The sequence below is a fragment of the Podarcis raffonei genome, chromosome 3 (assembly GCF_027172205.1).
Source record: "Podarcis raffonei isolate rPodRaf1 chromosome 3, rPodRaf1.pri, whole genome shotgun sequence".
Classification (NCBI taxonomy): Eukaryota; Metazoa; Chordata; class Lepidosauria; order Squamata; family Lacertidae; genus Podarcis; species Podarcis raffonei.
In genome coordinates, this window is record NC_070604.1 from 88,286,578 (window position 1) to 88,311,089 (window position 24,512).

The 24,512-nt window shown below is 40.9% G+C and overlaps 1 protein-coding gene across 4 annotated transcripts in view; it reads right to left on the reverse strand.

Annotated features, from left to right (window-relative positions):
- The window catches only part of KIF6 (kinesin family member 6), a 157,021-nt gene that overhangs the window by 2,430 nt on the left and 130,079 nt on the right, over positions 1-24,512 (reverse strand). For 2 of the 4 annotated variants that reach the window (XM_053382935.1, XM_053382936.1), the window contains 6 exons: positions 19,501-19,582; positions 18,406-18,541; positions 17,787-17,875; positions 7,466-7,555; positions 6,211-6,317; positions 574-1,608 (listed from right to left, as the gene is read on the reverse strand). In XM_053382935.1, the coding sequence (XP_053238910.1) occupies positions 1,592-1,608; positions 6,211-6,317; positions 7,466-7,555; positions 17,787-17,875; positions 18,406-18,541; positions 19,501-19,582 (521 nt within the window). In that variant the 3' untranslated portion in view covers positions 574-1,591. Of the gene's footprint in view, positions 1-573; positions 1,609-6,210; positions 6,318-7,465; positions 7,556-17,786; positions 17,876-18,405; positions 18,542-19,500; positions 19,583-24,512 lie in introns of those variants that run through there. The other 2 variants (XR_008329667.1, XR_008329668.1) reach the window with 2 other exon arrangements.

The following is a 24,512-nucleotide window of genomic DNA, read 5'->3' on the forward strand; positions in this document are numbered from 1 at the left end:
TCTCAGGGCCATTTGCAGAAAATGTGTAGTCAGCTTGAAAAATAAAGCATTCAATTGCATATGGCTGTTGTGGTCTCTCCCCATCTCTCTATTTCTCTGAGTGTGTCTTTATTTTGCTTTACTGAGCCCCCACAAATAAAATGCATGCAAATGTTAAATACAGTGGTGCCCCGCAAGACGAATGCCTCGCAAGACAGAAAACTCGCTAGACGAAAGAGTTTTCTGTTTTGGAGGTGCTTCGCAAAACGAATTTCCTATGGGCTTGCTTCGCAAGATGAAAATGTCTTGCGAGTTCCTGCGGGGTTTTTTTTCCTTTCCCCCATCTTTTCTAAGCCGCTAAGCCGCTTATCCGATAAGTCGATAAGCCGCTAAAAGCCGCTAATAGCGCTAATAGCACTAATCCGCTAATCCGTCAATGGGCTTGCTTCGCAAGACGAAAAAACCGCTAGACGAAGAGACTCGCAGAACGGATTCTTTTCTTCTTGCGAGGCACCACTGTACATGCAAACACACTTCAAATGCCCACCATGACAAATTCTGTGAATCTCTGAGGTAAAGCTCCTTGTCTAGAAGTTTTAGAATGTTGATTTTACTGACATAAAGAGGAGAAATTCAGGATAAACATTACAATTTTCCTTTACACATTGATTAATTCTCAGCTTGTGTCAAGTGATGTTTTTTTGGTGGTCTTTCTGTATTTAGTAACATATTATTTTCTGATATATGGCAGTCATCGTTCAGCAAAGCCCTGAACAGAAACTGATTTTTGTGCACAAACGTTTCCAACAATAGTTGATGATAATCCATTATCTAAAAATAGAGGGGAAGAGGGTCCACAAACGTACAGGTTCTCAGCATCTCAAGGGCAATTATGAAAATCCTATATGCAAAAAAGCAAAAACAGATTTGGAAAAATAATCCAGCAGTTTAAAAACACAGAGCTCTCAACTTGACAAACTAGGACTCCTTGGACTACAGTTTAACTAACAACCTCATTCTTTTGCAAATACAGCTATGAAAATTTCCTTTTATAATAAAGAGCGGATTTAGCAATCTAATTCATAATATCCAAATATATGAAAGTTGGCTTTTCACAATTTTTTAAAAAAAGTTTGTTGGCATTAAATTAACAACTCTAAATGAAATTATAAGGGATAAAAATAATTGCACAGTGCTACTGAGCCAAAGCAAACCAAAGCCAAGAAAAACACCCAAACCCTAACATGATGTGTAAATCCAACCTGCGGAGAACTGGGCAACTCTTTCATAAGATTCCCAGGGATAAAAAAATAAATAAATATCCCAGGCAAAGAGTTCTTCTGCTTGTGCGAGGCATGGAAAAGTGTTCTTAGAATTTCTAAATAATCGAAACCTTTACAAGCTACATAAAATGGCCATCCGATTCCCCATAGCATAAGCTAGGATATCCTCTCCAGTTGCTTACATCTTGTCATGTTATTCCTTGGACAAAACCAATGTTTTTTGCCTCCTGTAAATTCAGCTGCAGCTCAAAGGTCCATTCATTTGGTGTTGCAGTAGCTCTGCACTGCTAGTTTTTATTTTGAAATGGCAGCTTGCTGTATGACAAAATTCATTTGTTTCCCAATCCTGAAAGGGAAAAGATAAAGGTGTCAGGCACAAATCATTAGGTTTAAACTTGTAATTATTAATCTAGGAATGTTAGGAAAAGCAAAGACCGGCCTTCTTCTTTACAGTTCTCAACCTCAAAAAATGTGATACCATGAATTGTTTCTGGGCTTTTTCAATGTATCAGCACAAGATCCAAGTCCTGGGGTTATGACCACCCTAGTGACCTCCAGCTGAAGGTGGGGAAACAGCACCAAAGGTTCTGCAGCTCCAAATCAACTAAAAGTGATCCCAAGAAATTACATTAGAAGTTATAGCTGAAACCTCACTGGAGACTACAGTGAATGTGGATGTAGCATCAAGACTGCTACTGAGGTGAGCAACTTTATCATTGAAATACCTTGCAAACAATTCAGAATGGGCTTCCAAATGATCTAAAATGCCATTCCCTAGAGTAGGGAGTAGATGTCAACAGACTTCAGACTGTTGAAAAAGCTCCACTGGACAACTATTTGAGGGTGTGATAGAGGCAGAGAAGTGGGCCCTCTTCACCACCCTCACCACCACACTGAAGCAAGCTTATGTTGTTTTACTCATGCTCAGTCAGCTTCACAGCACATTTTTCACTCTAGGCACCATATGGCCTTTCTCATCGCCCTAAGTTCACTGATTTACCAAAGTCTAGTACAGGCTCCACAATGCCAGAGAGGGCATTGGACAACTAGCTTCCTAGAGCAGGAAGAAAAGAACCACCATTGCTCTGGTTTTCATTCAGTGTAAAGACAGCCATTGACTGAGAAAGATAGTCACTAGGAAAAGGAGCTGTAAATATGGGTGCTCAGATAGCATTCCCCCCAAACCACTATTGATTCAAAAATAAAATTCCAAAATCTTTCTAAAATGGTTGGTTATTTTCAATACTTTCATAAACACCTGCTGTGATCCTGATCCTGAATTGCAGCCAGAAAAATTGCTGCAGAAAAAGGAGTATATATTATATATATTATATATTATTGGAAGCTGTGGCTTTGACTCTATCCCAGCAGATATGGGAGTATTGTACACCAGAAACTCTTTGAAAGGTACATTAACTGCAGTTGAAAGTTTCCTGACTGTAAAATCTGGACCAGAGGGTTCCTGCATTCATGATGGGACCTGGAAATCAGTTATACATGGCTTTGCAGATCAATACAGTCTGAAAAAAGTTCGAAGGTGAATAGGAGGTTCTAGCTAGATTGCAAGAGATCAGTGGTACAACCTTAGAAATGCTGGCCCCAACACTTGGCCTAAGCTAAAGTCTATCAGCCACAAGTCCTTTTAGCTAGAGCTGCTTCAAACTGGAACCCCCAGAGAGATAGCACCTCAAGCCAGATTGCAGGGAAAGGGAGGCCTTACCTGCCTCTCTGCTTGCAGTGAAAGCAGCACATAAGGCATGAGTGTGAGGTTCCAGACCTGAGGGTTACCCCTTTAAGGCACCCTACTCTTCAGCAAAGGGTGGAGCCTGAGAGAGGTAGTCCAGTCCAAAAGGCATAAAGGGCCTCTATCTTCCTTGGAGCTAATAGCCTGCTTGAGCTATCCAAGGTTCTGAACTCCAGCCTAACAAAGAATCCAGAGTTTCTGGTCTCTGATAACAAAACAGAACAGCACCCAAACACCACCCACAATTTTCCTGCTGTAATATTAGTTAATCCCAAAATTCATTTATTTAAGGAAATTCAGAGAAGGGAAGTTTCATGTGCCCACAGTTCACCTTTATCCCATGAATAGATCTCCTGAACAATGTAGGATTTTGTCCTGATTTTATCCTGATTCTAATTTTTAAGCTGTATTTTAATCAATTGTTTGATTGTGCTGATTGTGTTTTAATGTATTTGACATTTGATGCTAGCTGCCCTGAGCCCGGTCTTGGCTGGGGAGGGCAGGGTATAAATAAAAAATTGCTTGCTTGCTTACTTACTTACTTACTTACTTACTTTCTAGGATGGATCCCACCATAACCTATTCAGATAACTCATCCTATATAATTACTAAAACTGATCTAGATATAGCCCCACTAGGTTTTTGTAAGGCGTGAGTACCCTTTGTTGTCTTATCTGCACTTTTTCTAGTTAGTTGGCCATGCTTTCTTGGTGTACTGAAATTGGGTGACAAACTCACCAGCTTTATTTCATCATGGTTTGTTGGGGAATACCTTACAATTCAGCATCATGATATATTTAGAAAGAGCCTGACAACAAGTTGAGACACATGACATCTCAAAGCCTAAGTGTCTAAATGTTTGCTCTGGATGGAAGGTGTTTACACCCAACAATTATTGCTGATAACCACAGAGATAGACTAAAGCTCTGTTATGGGATAATGCTAACACCATCTGGCAGGTGCTGATAGCTTGCTGAGTAATGCTGTCGTCAGCAATTGCATGGTGATGGAAAGCTATTGCTTCACTAATCACAGCTGCTTTCATGTGTTCTGTATAATTTGCTCCCATCTCTGTAGAACCGCTGCTACAAAGAATCTCTCTCTTTTCTTTATAAAGATTAATAGCTTCCTTGTTACCTTTGGGTGCCACTGTTGTCTATTTAATACTGAATGTCTTCTACCACTTGCCATTTTTAATTACCTTCCTAAGCGAGTGAAATGTAATACATTCATCATCTAAGGGCTGGTTTGCACACAGCCTGGGTATGTAGTGCATGTAAACGGAAAAGTTTGTGGATTGAGCCCAGGTTCAGATGTCCATCCTATTCTGCACAAAGAACCTTTAAAATGAAGAAGAGCAGGTAAGGCTCATTTACAAGATAAAAAGGACTACTTGTGTAGGCATTTACATTAGCAAAGCGAGGGATGATTGGCTTTTACCTTGTATGCTACCTAAAATTAATTATAAAAACCACAGTGTTTTCCTTTACTTCTGTTCTCTGGTTAACAAGAAGACTGGAAACACTTAAGGCTGAAAATAGATCCAAGAAACTGTTTGATTTTATATTCTCAAAAACAGGATATCAGTCATTGTGCATATTCCTTTGTGCCTGCGTAGCTCCTAGGAGAACCTAATCCACCTACATCTGCCATCTCTACACTCCATGCAAAGACTCTGACTAAAGCAGACCTGATGGCTTTATCAGCAAGCCAGATTACCCCTCACACCCTCTGCTTAACATCCAGCCTGACAAAGAGTTCTGGAGAACTCTAAAGCTTGCTCACTATTTTGTGACATTTTGGTTGGTCTTAATAAAGATATTTTTTCTTATTGGCCAACATGACTGCCTTTACCGTTTGTGTGCCTGCCATCCAGCCTCAAGTTTAGTGGGGTCCTGATCACTAGTATTAAGATGAGAACCAGGAATTTGAAACCAGCTCTCTGCTACTGGCCATGTAGACTCTGTTTCAGTGTCCTAGCAATTGCTGGACTCCAGGAGTAATGGCAATATACTTCCGACTGCCAGTTACTTGAGAACAGCAGAAGGGGCAATTATTTTCAAGTCCCACTTGTGCGGTTCCCAAAGGAAACTGATTGGCTACTATAGAAAAAGGACACTGGCTTGGCTTGGCCATTGCTCTTACTTAGGTTCTGGACTACTGAAGTGCAATTACTCAACTGGTAATCTTGCTTCCATGCTCAGTAAGCAGCAATAAAAGGGGCAGAACTAACAAGTAGGATGCTTTTTATTAATTTTGCAAGGAGCTTTTGATACATGGAACTTTCTTCTGCATCAGGATTATGCAGCCCAAGGATCTTGGCAATGGGCATTTCTGGATAACACAGTGCCTCTTTAAGTCTCCCGTTTAATACTGCTTCTTGGTGACTGCACAAAATCAAGGTCTCAGCAGCACCATAGTAGTATGGAAGCAGTCACAGAAAAAACATATGAGAGCAACCCTGTACCACAGGAAAGTTATTCAAAACTGCAGTAATAGAAGCTCAGCTAGAATGTACACTGCAATTCCTGAAAAGTACCACCAAGACCAAGAGGATGCCAACATGCTTAACGAGCAGTGTCAAGGATGGCAGGGAGAAGAGCATTCAAGAGAATAAGAACCACCAGGGCTCTTCTAATTTTCTCAAGAGCAATATAGGAAATTGTATCAAAACTGAACCTTATTAAGAAGAAATACTATGAAGCGGGTTTGTTATTACACACATAATATTACACACATATTATTAACATATTACACATATTACGCAGCCCTGTTTAGGGAAGTTTTTAATGACTGATGTTTTAATGTAATTTTAATATTTTGTTGGAAGCTACCCAGAGTGGCTGGAGAAACCCAGCCAGATGGGTGGGGAATAAAAAATAATTTATTATTATTGTTGTTGTTGTTGTTATTATTATTATTATTATTATTCCTTTAATTAATGATAAGTCTTTCCAACCTTTCAAGAGCATCCCAAATGGTGAGCTAACAGTGCATTTATAAACAATGAGTAGGACTATGGTGAATACAGACATTACCTTAACATGAATTAATGTGAAAATGCTCTATACTGGGACACATTTATGAAACGTATGCTTTTGACTCTTTGCTATAAACCTGGATGAGATTGCATCATATCCCTAGATAGTTAATGCTATAACATAGATCACAACGTGGACCAGTAGTGCACTTAGCAAGACTTACCTTTCTTTTGTATGAGATTCTGCCTGGCCCTAATGAAAGCTAGAATGTCAGCATCTGTTTGGTGGTCTCCTGTGAAGGAGATAGATGAACTTTGTACCGGTGAAATCCTGCAATAACAAAGTATATTTAAGCTTTCATCTGAGTTTTCTACTGCTTAAATTTTGTATTCCTTCTTGTGGATAACTTTGTACATTATTATTATTATTATTATTATTATTATTATTATTATTATTATTATTATTATTATTTCTTGCTCTTCACCCTAAGGTCCCAGGGTGGGTTAACGCCTTAAAAACAATTTAAATAACTTGTGCTTTCTGTCTTCAGGATATAGGCCTAATCCACAAAGTGCTACACAACCTCTGTTCATTTCTTTCAGCTAGGTTTATTCAGGACTCTTGGATAGAACAGGGGCTGGTGGATTATGTTCTGTTTTGGTAGCAATCAGCATAATTTGAGAGAGCATTGGATTTGCAAATTGCACACGTCTATCTGTTTTACAATCAACACATTGCATTCTTAAAAATAAGGAGAAAATCAATTTTCCAGCTACTTGAAACTGAGTGTTGGGAAAACACCATTCTTTATTTAAAATATTTATATGCTGCCCTTCAGCAAAGCTTCCAGGGCATTCTGTGGTTGCATGAACACGGAGGTCATCCAGACTGCTTGGAGCAAAGCAGCAACCGCTGCACATTACCTGCGCAAAAACCACCTGAATCAAATCCAACGGGCTCCTTAAATTACTTTGGTGAACATCTATCTCTTTAGGGCTGTTGCAAGAATGAGATAAAAATGGCTCGGTGCATGTTATATTCTCAAGCCACATAAGCTGCAAGTGCTTATGGGCAAGATTACCTTTTACTGCAGTCTCACATACCAGCCACTTGAAGGGCCAAACCACCAATCACTTTAGAAACACTTCCCTTTTCAAGTAAAAAGAGCTGTGTGGGAGCCCCAATCCTGATCAGGAGTGTGGCAAGTGGGGAGGAAGGGTTTCATGTTCTGTATGGTTGGGTTTCCCCGAGCGAACATGGAGGAGCCTGGTCATGCGCCCCTGAATGTACATAGGTTCCCCTTTCAGTTTTTCCACTCAGTGTGTGAAGGAGCAAAGGCAGCAGTGGATGGTAGAGATGACAACACTGGTGGCAGGACTAAAATGCACAGCAATACTCCATGTGTTCCAATTTAAACAAAAAAATTCTGAAGAGGGCTTCAGTGTCTTTGCTAGGTTCTCAGCACCACATGCCCTTACCTTGCTTTTGAGGGCGAGTTACTCAGTCTGCTCCCACTGCTCTTCACAGAATGCTCTTCATTGAAGCTGGCTCTGCTGTTATTTGGAACCCTGGGGGAAGAATTCATTTCAGACTGCCACAAATGATGCTGCATTTGACAAAGGATATGTTTAATTCATAGAAATCTATAGAAAGGAATGAAATATTTGTCTAATTCAGTCATTTCCTAGAAGGAAAATGGTCAGCAATGGTTCTTTTAGGATTAAGCAAATGGGACTTCGAAGTCCATTCAGATGATAATCATTCCAGATAGCAGTACCCAGTTTCAGTTTCATCCTCAGTATGGGCTACATTTTACTTTTCTATGCTGTTCCCATTTTCCATAGCTATCCTTTGTTTTCTTACCTACTCTACTCTTTTCGCTAGCTTACGGATTCCCTTCCCTTCCCTTCATTCTTTATTTCTCCACTTAACAAAATATGGTCATGGCACTACTCATGAGGGAAGCACTTGCTTTTTTTTAAAAAAGATATTTATTGAGATTTTCAAATTTAATACATTAAAAAAAATCAAAAAAACAAAAAACAAAAAAGTTTAAAAACACATAGAGTTCACAATCCTTATTTTTCTATAACATATTTCCCTGACTTCCCCACACCTCCCCTTCTTATATTCCAATTCAAATTGTTAGTTCAGCAAGTCCTTATCCCTAATTTTTGACCTATTTCTATTTAGTTCATTTTAAAAAACCAATTTTGCCTTATCCAGACTTAAACATCAATACTTATACATCAGTACTCATTCTTAAAACATTTTTCTAAAGTCGACCCAAATTCCCTTCCACGAATTCCCCAATTTTCATACCAATAACAAAACAAAGTAAAAACAAAACAGATTGTAATTTTGTACCCTTTGGATTCCCAAACTCCACCCCCCCTTTCCCGGTTTCAGTCCCCAACAAATGTCCATCAGTCTTAGTCTACTATCAGCCTGGAAATCTCACGTCCGAGGCTCTTAATTCTCTCTCAATTCCTCTCTGCCGGTTTTTTTTGATAGTCCTTAATATTAAACACCAGATCTCGGAGAAGCTCTGTCCCAACGGGATCCATGTTTCTTCCAGCCAGACCTCCATACTTAAAAGTGGAGCCCGAATCTTGTTTCTTACTCCTTTCAAGTCCAAATGTCCCCAAAGCTCCAGCTTCCACCTTAAGCAAATTTGTAATCCTTGAGTCTTCAGATCTCCACATAAGGAGATCTCTCCATTCTTCAATCTCCAATTCAAACCAGAACATCAAGTTCTTATTTTCCTTTGTTGCCATCATGTCAGGCCTCTGGCTCTCCTTTGTCATCTGCAAAATTACAGCTCCTCCTTCCTTTTCTTCAGGAACAACATATATCTCCTTCTCCACACTCTCAAAGCTCTCAAGTTTCTCTTCTTGTCCAGTTGCATGGACTTCCTGATTCAAATCCTTATCAAATTCAGTGATGTTATTTACTGTTAAGTCCAGAGTTGTAACATTTGTAGCCAAAACATCAATTTGGCCTTGTAACTTTCCCAAGAGAACAAAAACTCTGTCCAATTCAGCTTGAATTTTCCCTCCTCCAGCCATTCTTGTAATGTCCCAAAACCCCCTCTAGAGGGTTTTTGGTTACTTAATATTCCTTCCAGTTCAAATCCAAAAATCAAGTTAGTTTGTATCAGTTCTTCCTTGTTTTCAACAAATTGTAACCAAATTGTAACAAATGTAACCAGCAGAAGCAACAGAAACAAAGTTCTCTTTTTCCGTCTTGACAGCTAATTTGACAGCTGTCAAACTCTTCAATACCTCATCAACAGGCTCTCTCACGGAGCACTCCCAAGATTAGCTCTTAATCCTCCAGTAAGATTTCTTATACTGCCAAATCGTGAAATTAATGTCTTTTAATAATAATAATAATAATAATAATAATATCTTTATTGTCATTGCCCCCTCTCAGGGACAACGAAATTACTCGACTGCTCCATAAAAACACTAATTAAAACCATACAGCATAGTACAGCAAGGAAGATTAGATGACTTTCAAAGTCCAGGCTTCCCATTCAGGGCTGAGATCGCTCTGGAGAAGAAGCTGTTCTTAAGACGGCTCGTTCTTGTCTTCATCGTCCTGTATCTCCGTCCCGACGGCAGGAGCTCGAAGAGACAGTGACCAGGATGCGATGGATCTTTTACTATGTCCAGTGCCTTCCTATGGCACCTTGTGGCATAAATCTGCTCTAAGGTGGAGAGTGGGCAGCCAACAATGCTCTCTGCTGCCTTAACAACTCTGCACAACCCCATCCTGTCCTGGGTAGTACAGCTTCCGTACCACACACATAAGCCATAAGTGAGCACGCTCTCAATGGCACAGTGATAGAAGGCAAGCAGCAGTTTCTGCGGAAGATGGTTTTTCCTTAGAATTCTCAAAAAGTACAGTCTCTGCTGCGCCTTCTTCACAAGCCCCCTTGTGTTGACACTCCAGGACAGATCCTCTTGTAATTCAATGCCCAAAAATCTGAACGTTGTTACCCTCTCCACACAGACCCCATCAATCAAAAGTGGCTGGATATTGCTCTTCTGTCTCCTGAAGTCCACCACAAGCTCCTTTGTCTTCCTTGTATTTATGAGCAAGTTGTTAGCTCTGCACCACTCTGTCAGCCGCTCCACCTCATCTCTATAGTGCGTTTCACCCTCCCTTTCAGGGATGAGCCCAATCACGGTTGTGTCATCTGCAAATTTGACAACCCTATTACTAGGGTGAGCAGCGACACAATCGTACGTGTAGAGAATATAAAGGAGCGGACTGAGTACGCATCCCTGTGGTGTTCCTATGTTAGTCTTAAGCATTTTAGAGGTATAAGGGCCCAACCGAACCCTCTGGGAGCGGTCTGACAAAAAGTCCAATATCCACCCACAAAGTGATAACGGAAGCCCCAGATCTTCCAGTTTAGACATCAGACGCTGTGGTAGAATGGTATTAAATGCCGAGCTGAAATCTAAAAAAAGCAGTCTGGCATAACCCCCCCGCTGCTCCAAATGTGCAAGGACGGCATGGAGGGCAATCGCCACAGCGTCCTCTGTCGATCTTTTCGTTTTATAAGCAAATTGGAATGTGTCCAGTCCCTCTGGTAGGCAGGCAATGACATGATTTCGTACCAGCTTTTCAAAGCACTTCATGATTATAGGTGTGAGTGCTACTGGACGAAAGTCATTCAGTTCTTCCGGGTTAGGTTTTTTTGCTATTGGAACGATAATAGAGGACTTTAGGCAGGATGGAACAATAGCCTGGGCTAGGGATCGATTTAAAATCCCAGTGAAAACTCCTGCTAGTTGATCTGCACAGTCTCTCAATACCCTTCCAGCTACCCCATCTGGCCCTGTGGCCTTCCTTGGGTTGATTCCCTTCAACACCTTCCTCATCTCTTCTTTTTCCACAGAGACTGCTACATTCCTTTGTACTGATGATGGTGATGGTAGTGATGATGGCAAAGCCTTCCCAGGGGGTGGTGGTGGTGGTGGTAAAGCCTCAGCAGGTGTTGCTGCAGATGTTACTTCAAAACGGGCAAAAAAGGCATTCAAATCCTCTGCGAGGGATGCCCCTCCCTCGTCTGCCAGGGAATCCTTGGATTTATACCCTGTTAATTCTTGTACACCTTGCCACACCTGCCTGGTGTTGTTACTTTGTAGATGATTCTCCAGCCGCTGTCTATACGCCTCCTTTGCTACACGGATACCTCTCTTTAGATCCGCTCTAGCTAAGCTGTACAGCGACTTATTTCCACTTCTGAAAGCAGTATTTCTTGCCTTTAGCAACCCCTGGACCTCCCTTGTCATCCAGGGCTTCCTGTTTGGGTAGATCTTTATCCGGCGCCTCTGTGTTACATTGTCAGTGCAGAACCTGATATAGTCCAACACTTGCTCAGTATGAGTCTCTATATCCTGTTGGGCGAATACCTCCCAATCGGTGTCATGAAAACAGTCTTGTAGTTGTTGGGATGCTTCAGCTGGCCATATTGTAATATCCCTCTTTATAGCTGGAGTCCGTTTCCTCAATGGAATATATTCAGGAGTCAGGAGCAGGGACTTCTACCAAGTAGAAAAGAAAGGGTTCTCTCGACCTTAGTTAGCAGGTCCTTGCTTTAGATTGTTTACAAGATGGGGAGACGGACTTCCTGTTTGCGCCTTCCCCGATCGTGCCTAATTCAAAAGAAAATTTTCTTTACAATTCCAAATTCCAAACTACTCACGGGTTGTTACTTTAAAGTCCAATTGCTTACAAGAAGAAGTCAGCGCTCTCCGACCATGGCAGCGCGGCTTCACTCCGCAGGAGAAGCAGTCGACTCTCAGCACCGCGCCGCTCACCCTGTCCCCCGTTCCGAAGCCTTTAAAAAGGCTCCTTCGCAGGTCGGGGGGCGCAAATGGTGCCCGCCGAGTCACCAGGTTCACAGGCTTCACCGCCTGTGATTTTTGAGGGTCCCCGCGTCGCCGCAGCGGCAAGACCCAATCCTGCGGAGCCGATTCCCTCCGGAGCTCAGAGGGAATCCGCCATTAGTCGATGGCGCTAACCCGGAAGTCCTACTCATGAGGAAAGCACTTGCAGACCAGTGGATTAGAAGAATGTCATACGACATTCCATAGCAAAGCAAAATGTTTGCATCAAACTTAACTTCTTAACATTTGGACTGGCATATGATCTGCTGTGCCACTATTTCAAGCATTGACTTGAAATCTGAACATATCATTATGAGCCAAGATTTAACCACTAGATGGCAAGCTTGGGATATTTTTGCTTTTATGAGTTTGTGTTAAATTGGCTTCCAAACAGATACTTCTGGCAAAAAGAAAAAGAAAGAAACTTATGAAGAGGGAATGGAAAGCATTGCTTCTTAACAGTGTCACAAGAGCCAAGAAAGCATATCTCCTTGGCTGGAAGACAAGGTCCCAGACTTTTGACTCCACCAAGGCAAAGGACTTCCTGCCCCCCCAGCTGAGAAAGCAGGAATAAATCAAAGTCCCCTTAATCCTGGAAATCCTGAAATCGCAGCACTGAAGAGCAAGTACCATCTCAGCCATGGCTCTGATTTTGTGAGTTCTTTTATTGTACCAAGAGATCCTCAGTCTAATGCACTTCAGATATAGATTTGCCCCATTTATTTAAACAACAACAACAACAACAACAACAACAACAGCTGGATAAGTTTCACTGAAAGCCATGCTTGCAAGAATAAGGTAGATCTCTTTGAAGAGAGGCAAATGCTCCTGCCAAAGTATAGCAAGAAGATACAAGGTGAAGGCAATCATCCAAGTTAACCCTGTACATTGCCCTCTTGGTATCTATTTGTGAACTGAACAAAACAATGACCCATCTTTGTGTTTTCCATTACCTTTACCCTTCCTTGCAACTGAACCAGCCCTGATGATCAGATTAGCAGGCAACCCCCCCATCCACTATGTTCACCGGTTTGTTTGAATTGTTTTGCAGAATCCCTAATTTCTCTCTGTGCTTCCTTGGACATTTTAAAAGGGAAAGCTTTTTCTTTTTCTTTTGGTGCGCGGGGGGGGGGGGACACAGCATCTGCTCCAGCTGTAGTTTTCCTGGACACTTTCTTACACCAAATTTTGAAAAGTAGTTTGGGGGCACCAGGGGGGCCACTCATTCAGTAAAGTATTCCTTTCTCTGAATGTCTCACTGCTCAGTCGCAGGTTTGCAGAGTAAAATGCACAGCTCAGAAAATCAGAAACAAAAAAGGATCTGTCATCTTTCCTCTCTGTAGAATTCTTAATCATGATCATTACAACTAATTTAATTTGCTCTAATTGGATGAGAGTCACTGTTTCCAGCAAGGCAATTAGAAAGAGTATTCAGTCGTAGCATTTTTGGGAAAGGTCTTCAAGCTCATAGACTTCCTAACAATGCAGTGAGTGTTGGCGATGTTCACCAGCCTTACTTCACAGATGTCAGCTATCTTACTATAAAGTCGTAACATTGTGTGCACTGAGCTTTCAATTATTTGAAATGTGATACATTCTTTTTCAATATTTCTCACCTTGTTTTCAATCTCATTGTTATGAACTGGGAGTCCTTTAACATATTCCTGTTTTTATAATATATTTAAGACGCTCACATTTTCTGTTTGCTTTTGAAGTCTGGTTTATTATGCACATTCAAATAATGGGAGTCAAGCTGGGAGGATTCATCTCTCAGTAACTTTCTAAAAGTATCTGCTATTTATTTGCCTTGAGAGACAGTGGAGTGTGCCTCTGGGGGTGAAGTCAAACCGCTGGAGAATCACAGTGCCCACTGCGGCTACAGAGACCAGTAAATTGTAACAGCTTCCCCTGTTTTGCTGTGTTAGCAGCACCAAGGTGACCTTCCTAGGGCACAAGCCTGGGCAGTGTGTGTGTATGGAGGTCCTTTGCTGCCCAGACAAGATCCCCCTCTCAGCTTTGCTGATGTGGTTCAAGGGAAAGCAAAGCCATACAGCTTGGCTTCAGGAGCTGCCAGAAGGAGGTGTACAAGGCTCTATCTTCACGGCCTAGGACCCTTGTACCTACAGGACCGCCTCTCCTGGTATGCCCCATGGAGGACCTTAAGGTCCATATATAGCAACACCCTAGAGGTCCCAGGCCCTAAGGAAGTTAGATTAGCCTCAACCAGAGCCAGGGCCTTTTCAACACTGGCTCCGGCCTGGTGGAATGCTCTGTCTCATGAGACCAGGGCCCTGCGGGATCTGATTTCTTTCCGCATGGCCTGTAAGACAAGAGTTGTTCCGTCTGGCCTTTGGCTTAGAATCAATTTGATTCCCTCCCCCTCTTTCTTTTTCCTTTCTCCTCCTGTAAAGAGGCTGCATCTTAATGTTTTAATGTTGTACTTTAATTTTGATTTTTAAGTTGTATTTTAATCAACTTATTTTTATTATTGGTTGTTAGCCGCCCTGAGCCCGGTCTTGGCTGGGGAGGGTGGGGTATAAACAAAATCATTATATTATTATTATTATTATTATTATTATTATTATCATCATCATCATCATCATCTTAGGGACTCGACTCTGGATTTGTATAGAGTTTACACATTAGCCTTTTCTTCTTCTTGAGATGCCCCACAAGGCAGTGGGTATGGATTTTTCCTTGGGGTTTACTACCAAAGCCTTTATCACAAATGAGTATAACTGCAAGGCATTGGAGGTTTAGGATCAGAGTTTTCCTTCTCCTAGATGGACTACCTTCCCCGTTGGACAAGCCCCACCTGCCCCTTATTTCCTCCTACAGCATGTGCAGTAACCTCCTTCTTGACCACTGGACCTACCGTATTGGCCCGAATATAAGCCGCACCTGAATATAAGCCACACCTTTAAAATTGGAGGGGGGGGGAATAAAAAAAAGAGAAAAAAATACCCGAATATAAGCCACTCCCTTCCTCGCTGCTCCTGGATGCATATTGGGGGGGGCACATTGCGTTGCCAGCAGCCTTTCCCCTTTCTCACTCTCCCCCTTCCCGGCCTTGGGGGAGAGGACAGGGAACTACGTGCTCCTGGCTGCATACCATAAGGTCGCGAATATAAGCAGCACTTTAACTTTTCACGGTCAGAATTTGGGGGGAAAGTGCAGCTTATATTCAGGCCAAAACGGTCTCATCCACTCAACCCACCGAAGTCTGTCTTTGCATGCTGGGGAAGTCCCTAACTTACCGAAGGATTGAGACCCACTGGCTACCCTCACCTTTACTTTTCCTCTCACCCTCGACAGGTCCAGTCATTCAATTTACCAAGGGCTACATGGTATTTGACAGCAGAAATCCTATTTCAGTGCAAGCACCAAACACAGCAGAGTCGTGTGCAGAAAAATACTTCCAAGTTACAGTAAAATAAAAGTTGCACAAGCAGGTTGCTGGTAACTTCGTTGCACAACAGATTGTACAACTTGTTGCACAATGCATGTCTGTTGATACAACTGTTGTGTTAGATTCCTCAGCTGCACAATATCAAAATCCACCCATCTGCTACAGCAAAAGCCCTTGCTCTAGTGGACAGAGAATGTTGGAGATAGACATATCAAATTAGTATGGCATGAGCTTTTGTGAGCTACAGTCCAGGAAAGCTTATGCCATAATAAATTTGTTAATCTTTAAAGTGCCACCAGAATCTTTGTAGTTAAAGTTTTCTGGTAACTATGTTAGTGATACATTCGTACGGTTCTTATATCAGGTCTCCTGAATTTTAGCATTTATAGCCACTTATCCATCTGTTATCTAAATTTCCTCTTACGAATGACTTTCTAGCTACACCTGAACCCACATTCATTGTTATGTAGTATATAATTCATGTCAACTTTCACTACTCCTATTAGCTTGACTGATGGAAGATGATGGTTAGATCCCTTTCTGTGAGTAAATTACCAGTTGGCTTCTGGATGGATTTAACAAAGAGCTTTTTTGTGCTCCAAGGCCACAGAGTTGAGAGAAAATATAAAGTCAAAAGGTCTCATCCTATGCAATTGCGGGAATGAATCAGTTAGGTTACTGTGTCATTCAGGTTCAGTGGAATCCTTGGGAAGCAAGCGTTTTGTTATTTTATATTCTTAAATGTAGGAAACTAAAAACTTTGCCTCCGAAATGTTAATGCCTCAAACAGGCTTCAAGGGGACAAGAATAAATTTTCAGCACAGTGGGATATAAAAATTTGCTGTTCCCTCTCACAGTGTCAAGAGCTCCATTACAAATTCTTCATGCATCACACTGAGAACATAGCTGCATAAAATGGGTTTAGCAGGCTTAACACACAATAACACTAAAGTGCCTTGAATAAGGTCCATAGAGAACTTAAAAGGGTCATTACGAGTGTAATGGCATAGATATTAGATATCTGCAAATAAAAATGGAGCTACACAGTCTCTTCCACATAGAATATCACATTTTATTCATGCTCTTGGCTTTTTGTCGTCTACATGCCTTATAATCATAACCTCCAGGCTACCTGATAATCTGGCTGCCAAGAAAAAGAACCAAATCCAACAATAGTACACCCTAGTCACCTATCTATCCATTTGTCTGTTTTCAAGGACAAATGAAATTAGCAATCAGAGAATATAGCTAGCACTTAGACCTAACAGACATTTGGTGCATTTGTCATATCAAAAATAGACATGTGACACAGCCCCAAACTGAAATGAACTCCATGAGAAATGCTAGTCTACATTTATTGCACTCATCCATGTTTGCTTTTGGTTTTTCTTAACAACTTAACCTAGGAAGAGGAAGAATTTCCATATTTACTTCAGAAGAGACAGCTTTGTACTAGGTGCTCCTGTGGAGATGTGAAGGGAGTGCTGGAAGCATCTGTGCAAGACCTGGTAGTTTCTAGTGAACATCTAGCCAGAGGGAGAGACTCTTTTAGTGTTGTGGGTAAGCACCTGAGTGAAAGTCAGGGGTGGAAGTAGTTGTACGACCCATTCCAATTTGGGTTCAGACCTGGATATGGGACAGAAACAACCTTGTTCACCCTGGATGACTTGTGTTGGATTTAGAAGCATTATTGCCCAGAGTATTTACTGTACTTTTCCATCTATAAGACGCCCCCATGGATAAGATGCATCCTAATTTTGGAGACTCAATATTAAGAAAATGGGGGGGAGAAGAGAGAGATTGTCCAGAATGGGAGGAATGCTGAAAAAAACCTCACCCAAATACCAAATGCTTGCGATTGAATGCAACGCAGAAGCCTCCTATCGTATTTCCGATTGATACCAGCCGCCGCCAATCACACGCCCAATTGCAGCAGCAGAGCCCAATCACCAGCAGCCATTGCCACAGCAGTGACCAATCGCCAGTGGACATTCTCGCAGCAGCACCCAATTGCAAGCGGACATTGGCGCAGCAGCCTATCACCCACATTAATGCCAGTGACAATCTACTATTCAAGACAGAAATCATTTCCACCATCCCCCCTCTGCACTACCCATGTATAAGATGACCCCCATTTTTAAGCATTGTTTAAGGTAAAAAAAATCGTCTTATACACAGAAAAGTATGGTACACGGCTCCTGCTACAAGTAGTACTCCTTGCACTTCTTCCATCTGTTTTCCATCTCTACAATCTCATTGTTTGAACCCACAACATAGATTCACAGCATAGAATGGAACTCAACTCATTATTATATATTGGCGTGGCTATACAGTATCTCCAAAGTGCAGCTCCATTTCACATAGACATCCATATGTGTATGAGTTCGACATGAGCTATTAAAATCCTAAGTGACACTAAAATATGAGGGGACTATAAAGAAGACAATTATATGTTGCATATTTTCAAACAGATAACCATCTTACCTGGTACCGTATGAATGTGGTTGGGCTTCAAGAAGCGAGGGAGGAATCTTTACTACACTGGTTGAATTTTGCAGAAGTGGCTTTTCGTCCTGGGCCAAAAGAAACATCACACAGGTAGGATGCAAAAGTCAAATGTGGAAAACAGTGGGTTCGCCCCTACTCCATTAAAATTAAATGCTAAATGCTTTTAAAAAACCCTACTCTACAATTCTAATCTTCCACACCAGTTGTCTACTTCTGTAGCACCCTTCTTTCTATCCACTCGTCCATCCTAGCACTGAAGTCAGAAATTCCTGGTGCCTTACAATAAAGTGTTGAAGGTTGGTTTTAAAATGTCAAAGGTCAGGTTTCAGGCATTCAAAATGGATCAATAGGCATTGCCTGATCTGAGTGACTTAAGGGACTTAGAATTTTACACAGGTTAAAATCTATGCAATTAAAGTCTCCTATTATATTAATCAGCGGCTTAATTTTGAGCTCCTCCTGTGCACATACACATGTATGTATGTATGAATGTGTAAGATTGGAGAAATACTGCCTTAAATACAGTCCCATTTAGATAATTTCAACCATGTTCGTCTCTAACAAGTATAAGACAAATTTTAAATATTGGAGATACCTGCAAGTTTCTTGCCTCCTCAGACCACCAAATTTCAAAGTCTTTTTGCAACTTCACCTTGGCTTTTTCCATAAGTAGCTGCAAGTGCTCAATCTCTATCTTCATTCCTTTCAAGTGTGTAAACATTGTTTTGTAACTGCAGAAAGGGAAAATAAGTAAAATTCACTATAGAATAATAATGCAGAAGCTTCTGGAAAGAAACACGCTTAATTATTGTGCAGGGCTGCACCAAATTCACTCCTCCCATTCCTCACCCCATCCCACAGATTGCAAGCTGGAGAGACCGACCTGTTGTTTGCCAGATGGTGGGGTGGGTGTGAGACCAAGTTCACCAATTTATAAGCAAAATTGATAATTGTTATTTTATTTACAGTTATGAAAAATTGAAATGTAACAATACAATAAAGGAAATTGTATTCCAGAACATTTGGTTCAGAATAGATGAAATCTTCCTGTACGCATCTAACCCTTTCCCATAAAACTGTGTCCCATTCAAATTATTTTCTGTTCTCTCAGAGCTCCTTTAGATGTCCGGACCACACTCAATGAATTTAAGACACAGATAAAAAGAGTGGAGTGAAAAACAGAAGGGAGGGATGGAAAAGGGGCCAAAAACTGCCCCAGATAATCAAAGGTTCCACACATCCTCTCAATCCCCACAAAGGATTTCATATAAGCCACATTGCCATGGGCCGCCAAGCACCTTGCCAACAAAACTAGGGGTGTGGTGATAAATGGAATTCCTTCGCTAAATGTTACTGGACCAGACTGGGGGAAAGAGGATTTTGTTAAAGCTCAAAGGACTGACTGATTAGTTAAGCAGCTGTAATTTATTTATTTAATATTAAATTTGTATACCACTCTTCACAGGGTGGTCACAAGGCTGCATCCATTCCCTACAGTTGAACAATATATAGTTAGTATCACTGTTGAACAATGGTTTATGTAGCTAGTGTGGGTGGGATGTTTTAATGTAGTTTTTAAAAAAAGAAAGAATTAGAATTGTGTTTCAGATTTTTTAAATGCTGGTTTTAATGTGTTTGAAAACACACATATGTAAGTAAAAGTTTTTAAAATGTGATAATCTAAAACAACCTTTTCTTCTCCTGTTCAATTTGTGTCCGAAGTGCCTCTTCTATTGGGTCAGGCTCATTCATTTGTCGAGGACTGACAACAGCTGCAAGATATAATGAGTGTTAACAGTTGTAAAATGTAGAGCTAAGAAAATGTTTATACGCTGGAATGATAATCGCTTTATATGTCTGACAGAAAGAAGTATCATACACAACTTTTTTTACCCAGAGAGCCCGGTTTCTGTCAAAGAAATAGATTCCAATCTTGCTACAGCAGTTTATCTTTTGTGAATTTAAACTGTTTTCTCCCTTCTGGATTTACCTCAGTGCAAGATTAGCATCTCACTTCTAGGTAAAAATATGCCTGAAGGGGCCAAAACTACATGTTAAATTAAATTCACAATCACACTGAATGTATTGTTTCTTAAAAGGAAAATAGCAGTAGGTGGAGAGTCAGGATCGTGACTACAGCATGAGGAGAGTTGCAGTCCTAACAGAAAAGGGTAGCCTCGCCTCCTTCCACACTATGATCCAAACCTTAATTCCACCCCTTCCATGCTTAAAAACCAGATATGTTGCATTTGATCATACATTTAAAGTAACAAATAGTTTGGTTCTTGGTATTGTAGGCCTTAGTGCAAGCTTTGAAGATGCGGCACTCTGAGGGGTACCTATGACCTCCAGGATATTGTCAGAGGTGTCATTTCCCAGCCCTGCCTTCACTGTTTGAGAATTAGCTGGAGTTAAAAACACCATCTTGGCAATGCTGCTTGTCCCAGAGAAGAGGAAGATGGGGAAAATCACCAGGAACTGATATCCAGCAGTATCTCCCTACCTTTCCACCAACCAATCTGCTAGATAATTGGGATCACTATATCTTCCAATGGGTTCCCTGATAGCTCCTCAGCTGAGACCATTTCTAGGCTCTTGTATTTGCCCCATCTAGTCTGTCTTGCACTCTTCTTGCTTCCCAATTGTATGCTCATCTGGAGTATCTTCACACAGATGAACTCTGCCATTTGTTGATATTTGAAGGGCTGGCATAGCTTTGTGTTCTATTCACTGCTGTTGCACACAACCTCTGGAATTTCCCCTCTAAAGAGGATTTACTGAGCTCCCTGTTGCAGGTCTCTAGAAGGCAGATAAAGATCACCCTTGGTTATATCTGCAGTTGGGTTGTGATGTGATTTGCGGTGCTTTGATACTGTTATTTTTAACTGTATGCTGTTGATATTATAAAAGGGCGGGTGCTTAAAGCAACTAATCTCAACTGTGAAAGAAAATGATCAAAGAATCATAGAATTGTAGAGTTGGAAAGGGACCCCAAGGGTCATCTAATCCAACCTCCTACAGTGTAGCAATCTCATATACAGCTTCCATGACAGATGGCCATCCAATCTCTGCTCAAAAAACCTCCAATGAAGGAGAGTCCACCACCTCCTGAGGGAGACTGTTCCACTGTTGAACAGCTTTACCACCAAAAATTTAATAGTTTAAAGAACTCAAAAACCAATAGTTTCTCATTCTAATATTAGTTTCTCATTCTAATATTAGAGCAAATTGTTCAAGATTTATTTATTTATTTTTATTCAAAAAAATATATTCAAAAGTTACAATACAGATATAATACAATACATTTTCAATCAATATATCCCCTCCACAGACACCTCTGTGATGATGGTGGTACTAAGATTTTCAAGATAACATGTTTGGTATATTAAGCTAAAGGGAAAAGAAGAAAAATGATTTAGTTTGGCTTCCATCTCAATTACAGAGGTACCTTGGTTCTCAAACTTAATCTGTTCTGGAAGTCCTTTCCAAAACCAAAGTATTCCAAAACCAAGGTGTGCTTTTCCATAGAAAGTAATGCAAAATGGATTAATCCATTCTAGACTTTTAAAAACAACCCCTAAAACAGCAATTTAACATGATTTTTACTATCTAACGAGACCATTGATCCATAAAATGAAAGCAATAAACAATGTACTGTAGTCACACAGTTAGTCAGTAGCTGAACTCGGTTCCACACAGTCACAAAAACAAAACAAAAAGAGCCGCAAAAATGCAAAATACCGTATTTTTCGCTCTATAACACGCACTCGACCATAACACGCACATAGTTTTTAGAGCAGGAAAATCCGTAGGCATGCCACCCGTAGGCATTCCCTCCATAACACGCACAGACATTTCCCCTTACTTTTTAGGAGGAAAAAAGTGAGTGTTATGGTGCAAAAAATACGGTAAGCAGCAAAAACCGACAGACCTCAGCATAACACTCAAAACGGAAGTGTGATACTCAAATGAGAAGTGTAACACTCAAAACGGAGCATGTTTGGCTTCTGAAAAAAGTTAGCAAATCGAAACACTTACTTCCAGGTTTGTAGTGTTTGGGTTCCAAGTTGTTTGAGTACCAAGGCATTTGAGAACCAAGGTACCACTGCACTGGTTTAACAAGGAATTAAATTATAAGTAAACCTGCTACTAGGCTAAAGGAGTGTACCTAGCTTCAGGGAATGAAATTCTGGCTGGAACACCAGGGCAATAATGACCACTTTTGGCATGTCAGTGTTGCAGCTAAAACCATTAATCTTTACTTACAAAACTCAGCAGCTTAATCAAAAAAGAAATCAAATAATTTATAATAATTTCACTGAAAGTACTTTAGTCCAAATGTTTGGCTAAAAGCCAAGAAGATGTCATGATCTACAGGGCTTCAATTCTACATGTTTGCCAAATTATCGGTCGGACAGGACTAAAAACATCTAGAATGCCTTTTGGTACTATGAGGAACTTACATGAAAGAAGCAAACAGTAAAACTATCAATAAGTAGTAAAAAAAGGGGGGGAGGTAAAGGAAAAGGACCCCTGACAGTTAAGTCCAGTTGCAGACGACTCTGCGGTTGCGGCGCTCATCTCGCTTTACAGGCCGAGGGAGCTGGCGTTTGTCCGCAGTTTTCTGGGTCATGTGGCTAGCATGACTAAGCCGCTTCTGGAGCAACGTAACACCGAAACCAGAGCAGCACATGGAAACGCCATTTACCTTCCTACCAGAGTGGTACCTATTTATCTACTTGCACTTTTTTGGCGTGCTTTCGAACTGCTAGGCTGGCAGGAGCTGGGACCGAGCAACAGGAGCTAACCCCGTCGTGGGGATTCAAACTGCTGACTTTCTGATAGGCAAGCCCAAGAGGCTCAGTGGTTTAGACCACAGCGCCACTCACGGCCCCACTCAATAAGTAGTACATTTATATACAACTTTGCCTGAAGACACAGACATTTTGGATTTGGAAGGGTTTAACAACAGATTTGGCTGGCATGCATATATATGGTACGACAAGGTAAAAATTCATCAAGGTTTCAAGAACCATATTGTTAGGAAAGCATTGTATAAGGTTTGGACTCGATATAAAGATTTGTTGGAAAATAAAACCCCCAGGTGGTTGTCACCAATGGAGGCTAAGGAAGTGAAAAAACTTAATATGGAATCCAAATGGCCAAAGTATTGGGAAATTATAGAACAGGAGGAGGGAAAAGTGAAATTGCAGAGCTATGAGAAACTGAAGTCAAAAGTAAGAGACTGGCTTCATTATTATCAGATAAATGAAGTCTTCAAACAGGACAGGAAAATGGGCTTCCAGGTGGAGAGGTCAAAATTAGAATCAGAGCTATTGGAACCCAATACTAAGAACTTGTCAAGAATGTATAACCTGCTGTTGAAATGGAATACACAGGATGAGACGGTTAAATCAGCTATGATTAAATGGGCGCAAGATATTGGTCATAACATTATGTTTGCTGACTGGGAACAGTTATGGACCACCGGTATAAAGTTTACGGCATGTAATGCCTTGAGAGAGAACATTATGAAAATGATTTACAGGTGGTACATGACCCCAGTCAAGCTTGCAAAAATTTATCACATGCCCGATAATAAATGCTGGAAATGTAAGGAAACTGAAGGTACTTTCTACCACCTTTGGTGGACGTGCCCAAGGATCAAGGTATTCTGGGAAATGATTTATAATGAAATGAAAAAGGTGCTTAAATGCACGTTTGTGAAGAAACCAGAAGCCTTTCTCCTGGGCATGGTAGGCCAATTGGTGTCAAGGAAAGATAGGACGTTTTTTATGTACGCCACAACAGCAGCAAGAGTACTATTAGCGAAGTATTGGAAGACACAAGAACTACCCACACTGGAAGAATGGCAGACTAAGGTAATAGACTATATGGGACTGGCTGAGATGACCGGCAGAATCCGTGACCAAGGGAAAGAGACGGTGGAAGAAGATTGGAAGAAGTTTAAAATTTATCTCAAGAACTGTTGTAAAATTAATGAATGCTAAAATGTCTTGGGTAATGCAAAAAAGAATTGCAGTAATTAGTAATTGGATATGAGAAATAAGATCGAAAGAAAGTATTATATTGAAATTAGGGGATGCTGAAAAAATTGATAACAGGGATGCAGAAAGGGGAGGTATGGGGAAGTCGCTGAAAGAAGGCTTAAGAAATGAAAGGTTAAGAAATTATACGTGTTTATATGTTTGTATGTCTTGTATTGTGTTGTATCGTCTTGTATTATGTGTGGAAAAAACCAATAAAAATCTATTTAAAAAAAATATATATATATACAACTTTGCCTATTGAGTTTGGCCTGATAAATTCACAGCCAGGGATACAATATGCTTATAGGTAGGTAAAGGTAAATGTAAAAGTCTCATTCCTGTTAGTGATAATACTACAGAATTCTCAGCTTGTATGTTTTGTCTGCTGCTTTATTTTTTGTGTTGACTTTATTATTTTAATGTATTATTTAGTTTAACTTACTATTTTACAAATTTGTCATTGTTTGCTTCCATGATTTTTTTTAAAAAAAGAAAATATACCGTATTTTTCGCACGATAGGACGCACCGGTCCATAGGACGCACCTAGATTTGGGGGGGGGGAAATAAAGGGGAAAAAATTTATCCCCCCCCCTGCCAGGCGCGGGGCTGGGGCGGGGGAAGCCCGAGCTTCCCCCTCCCCCAGAACGGGAC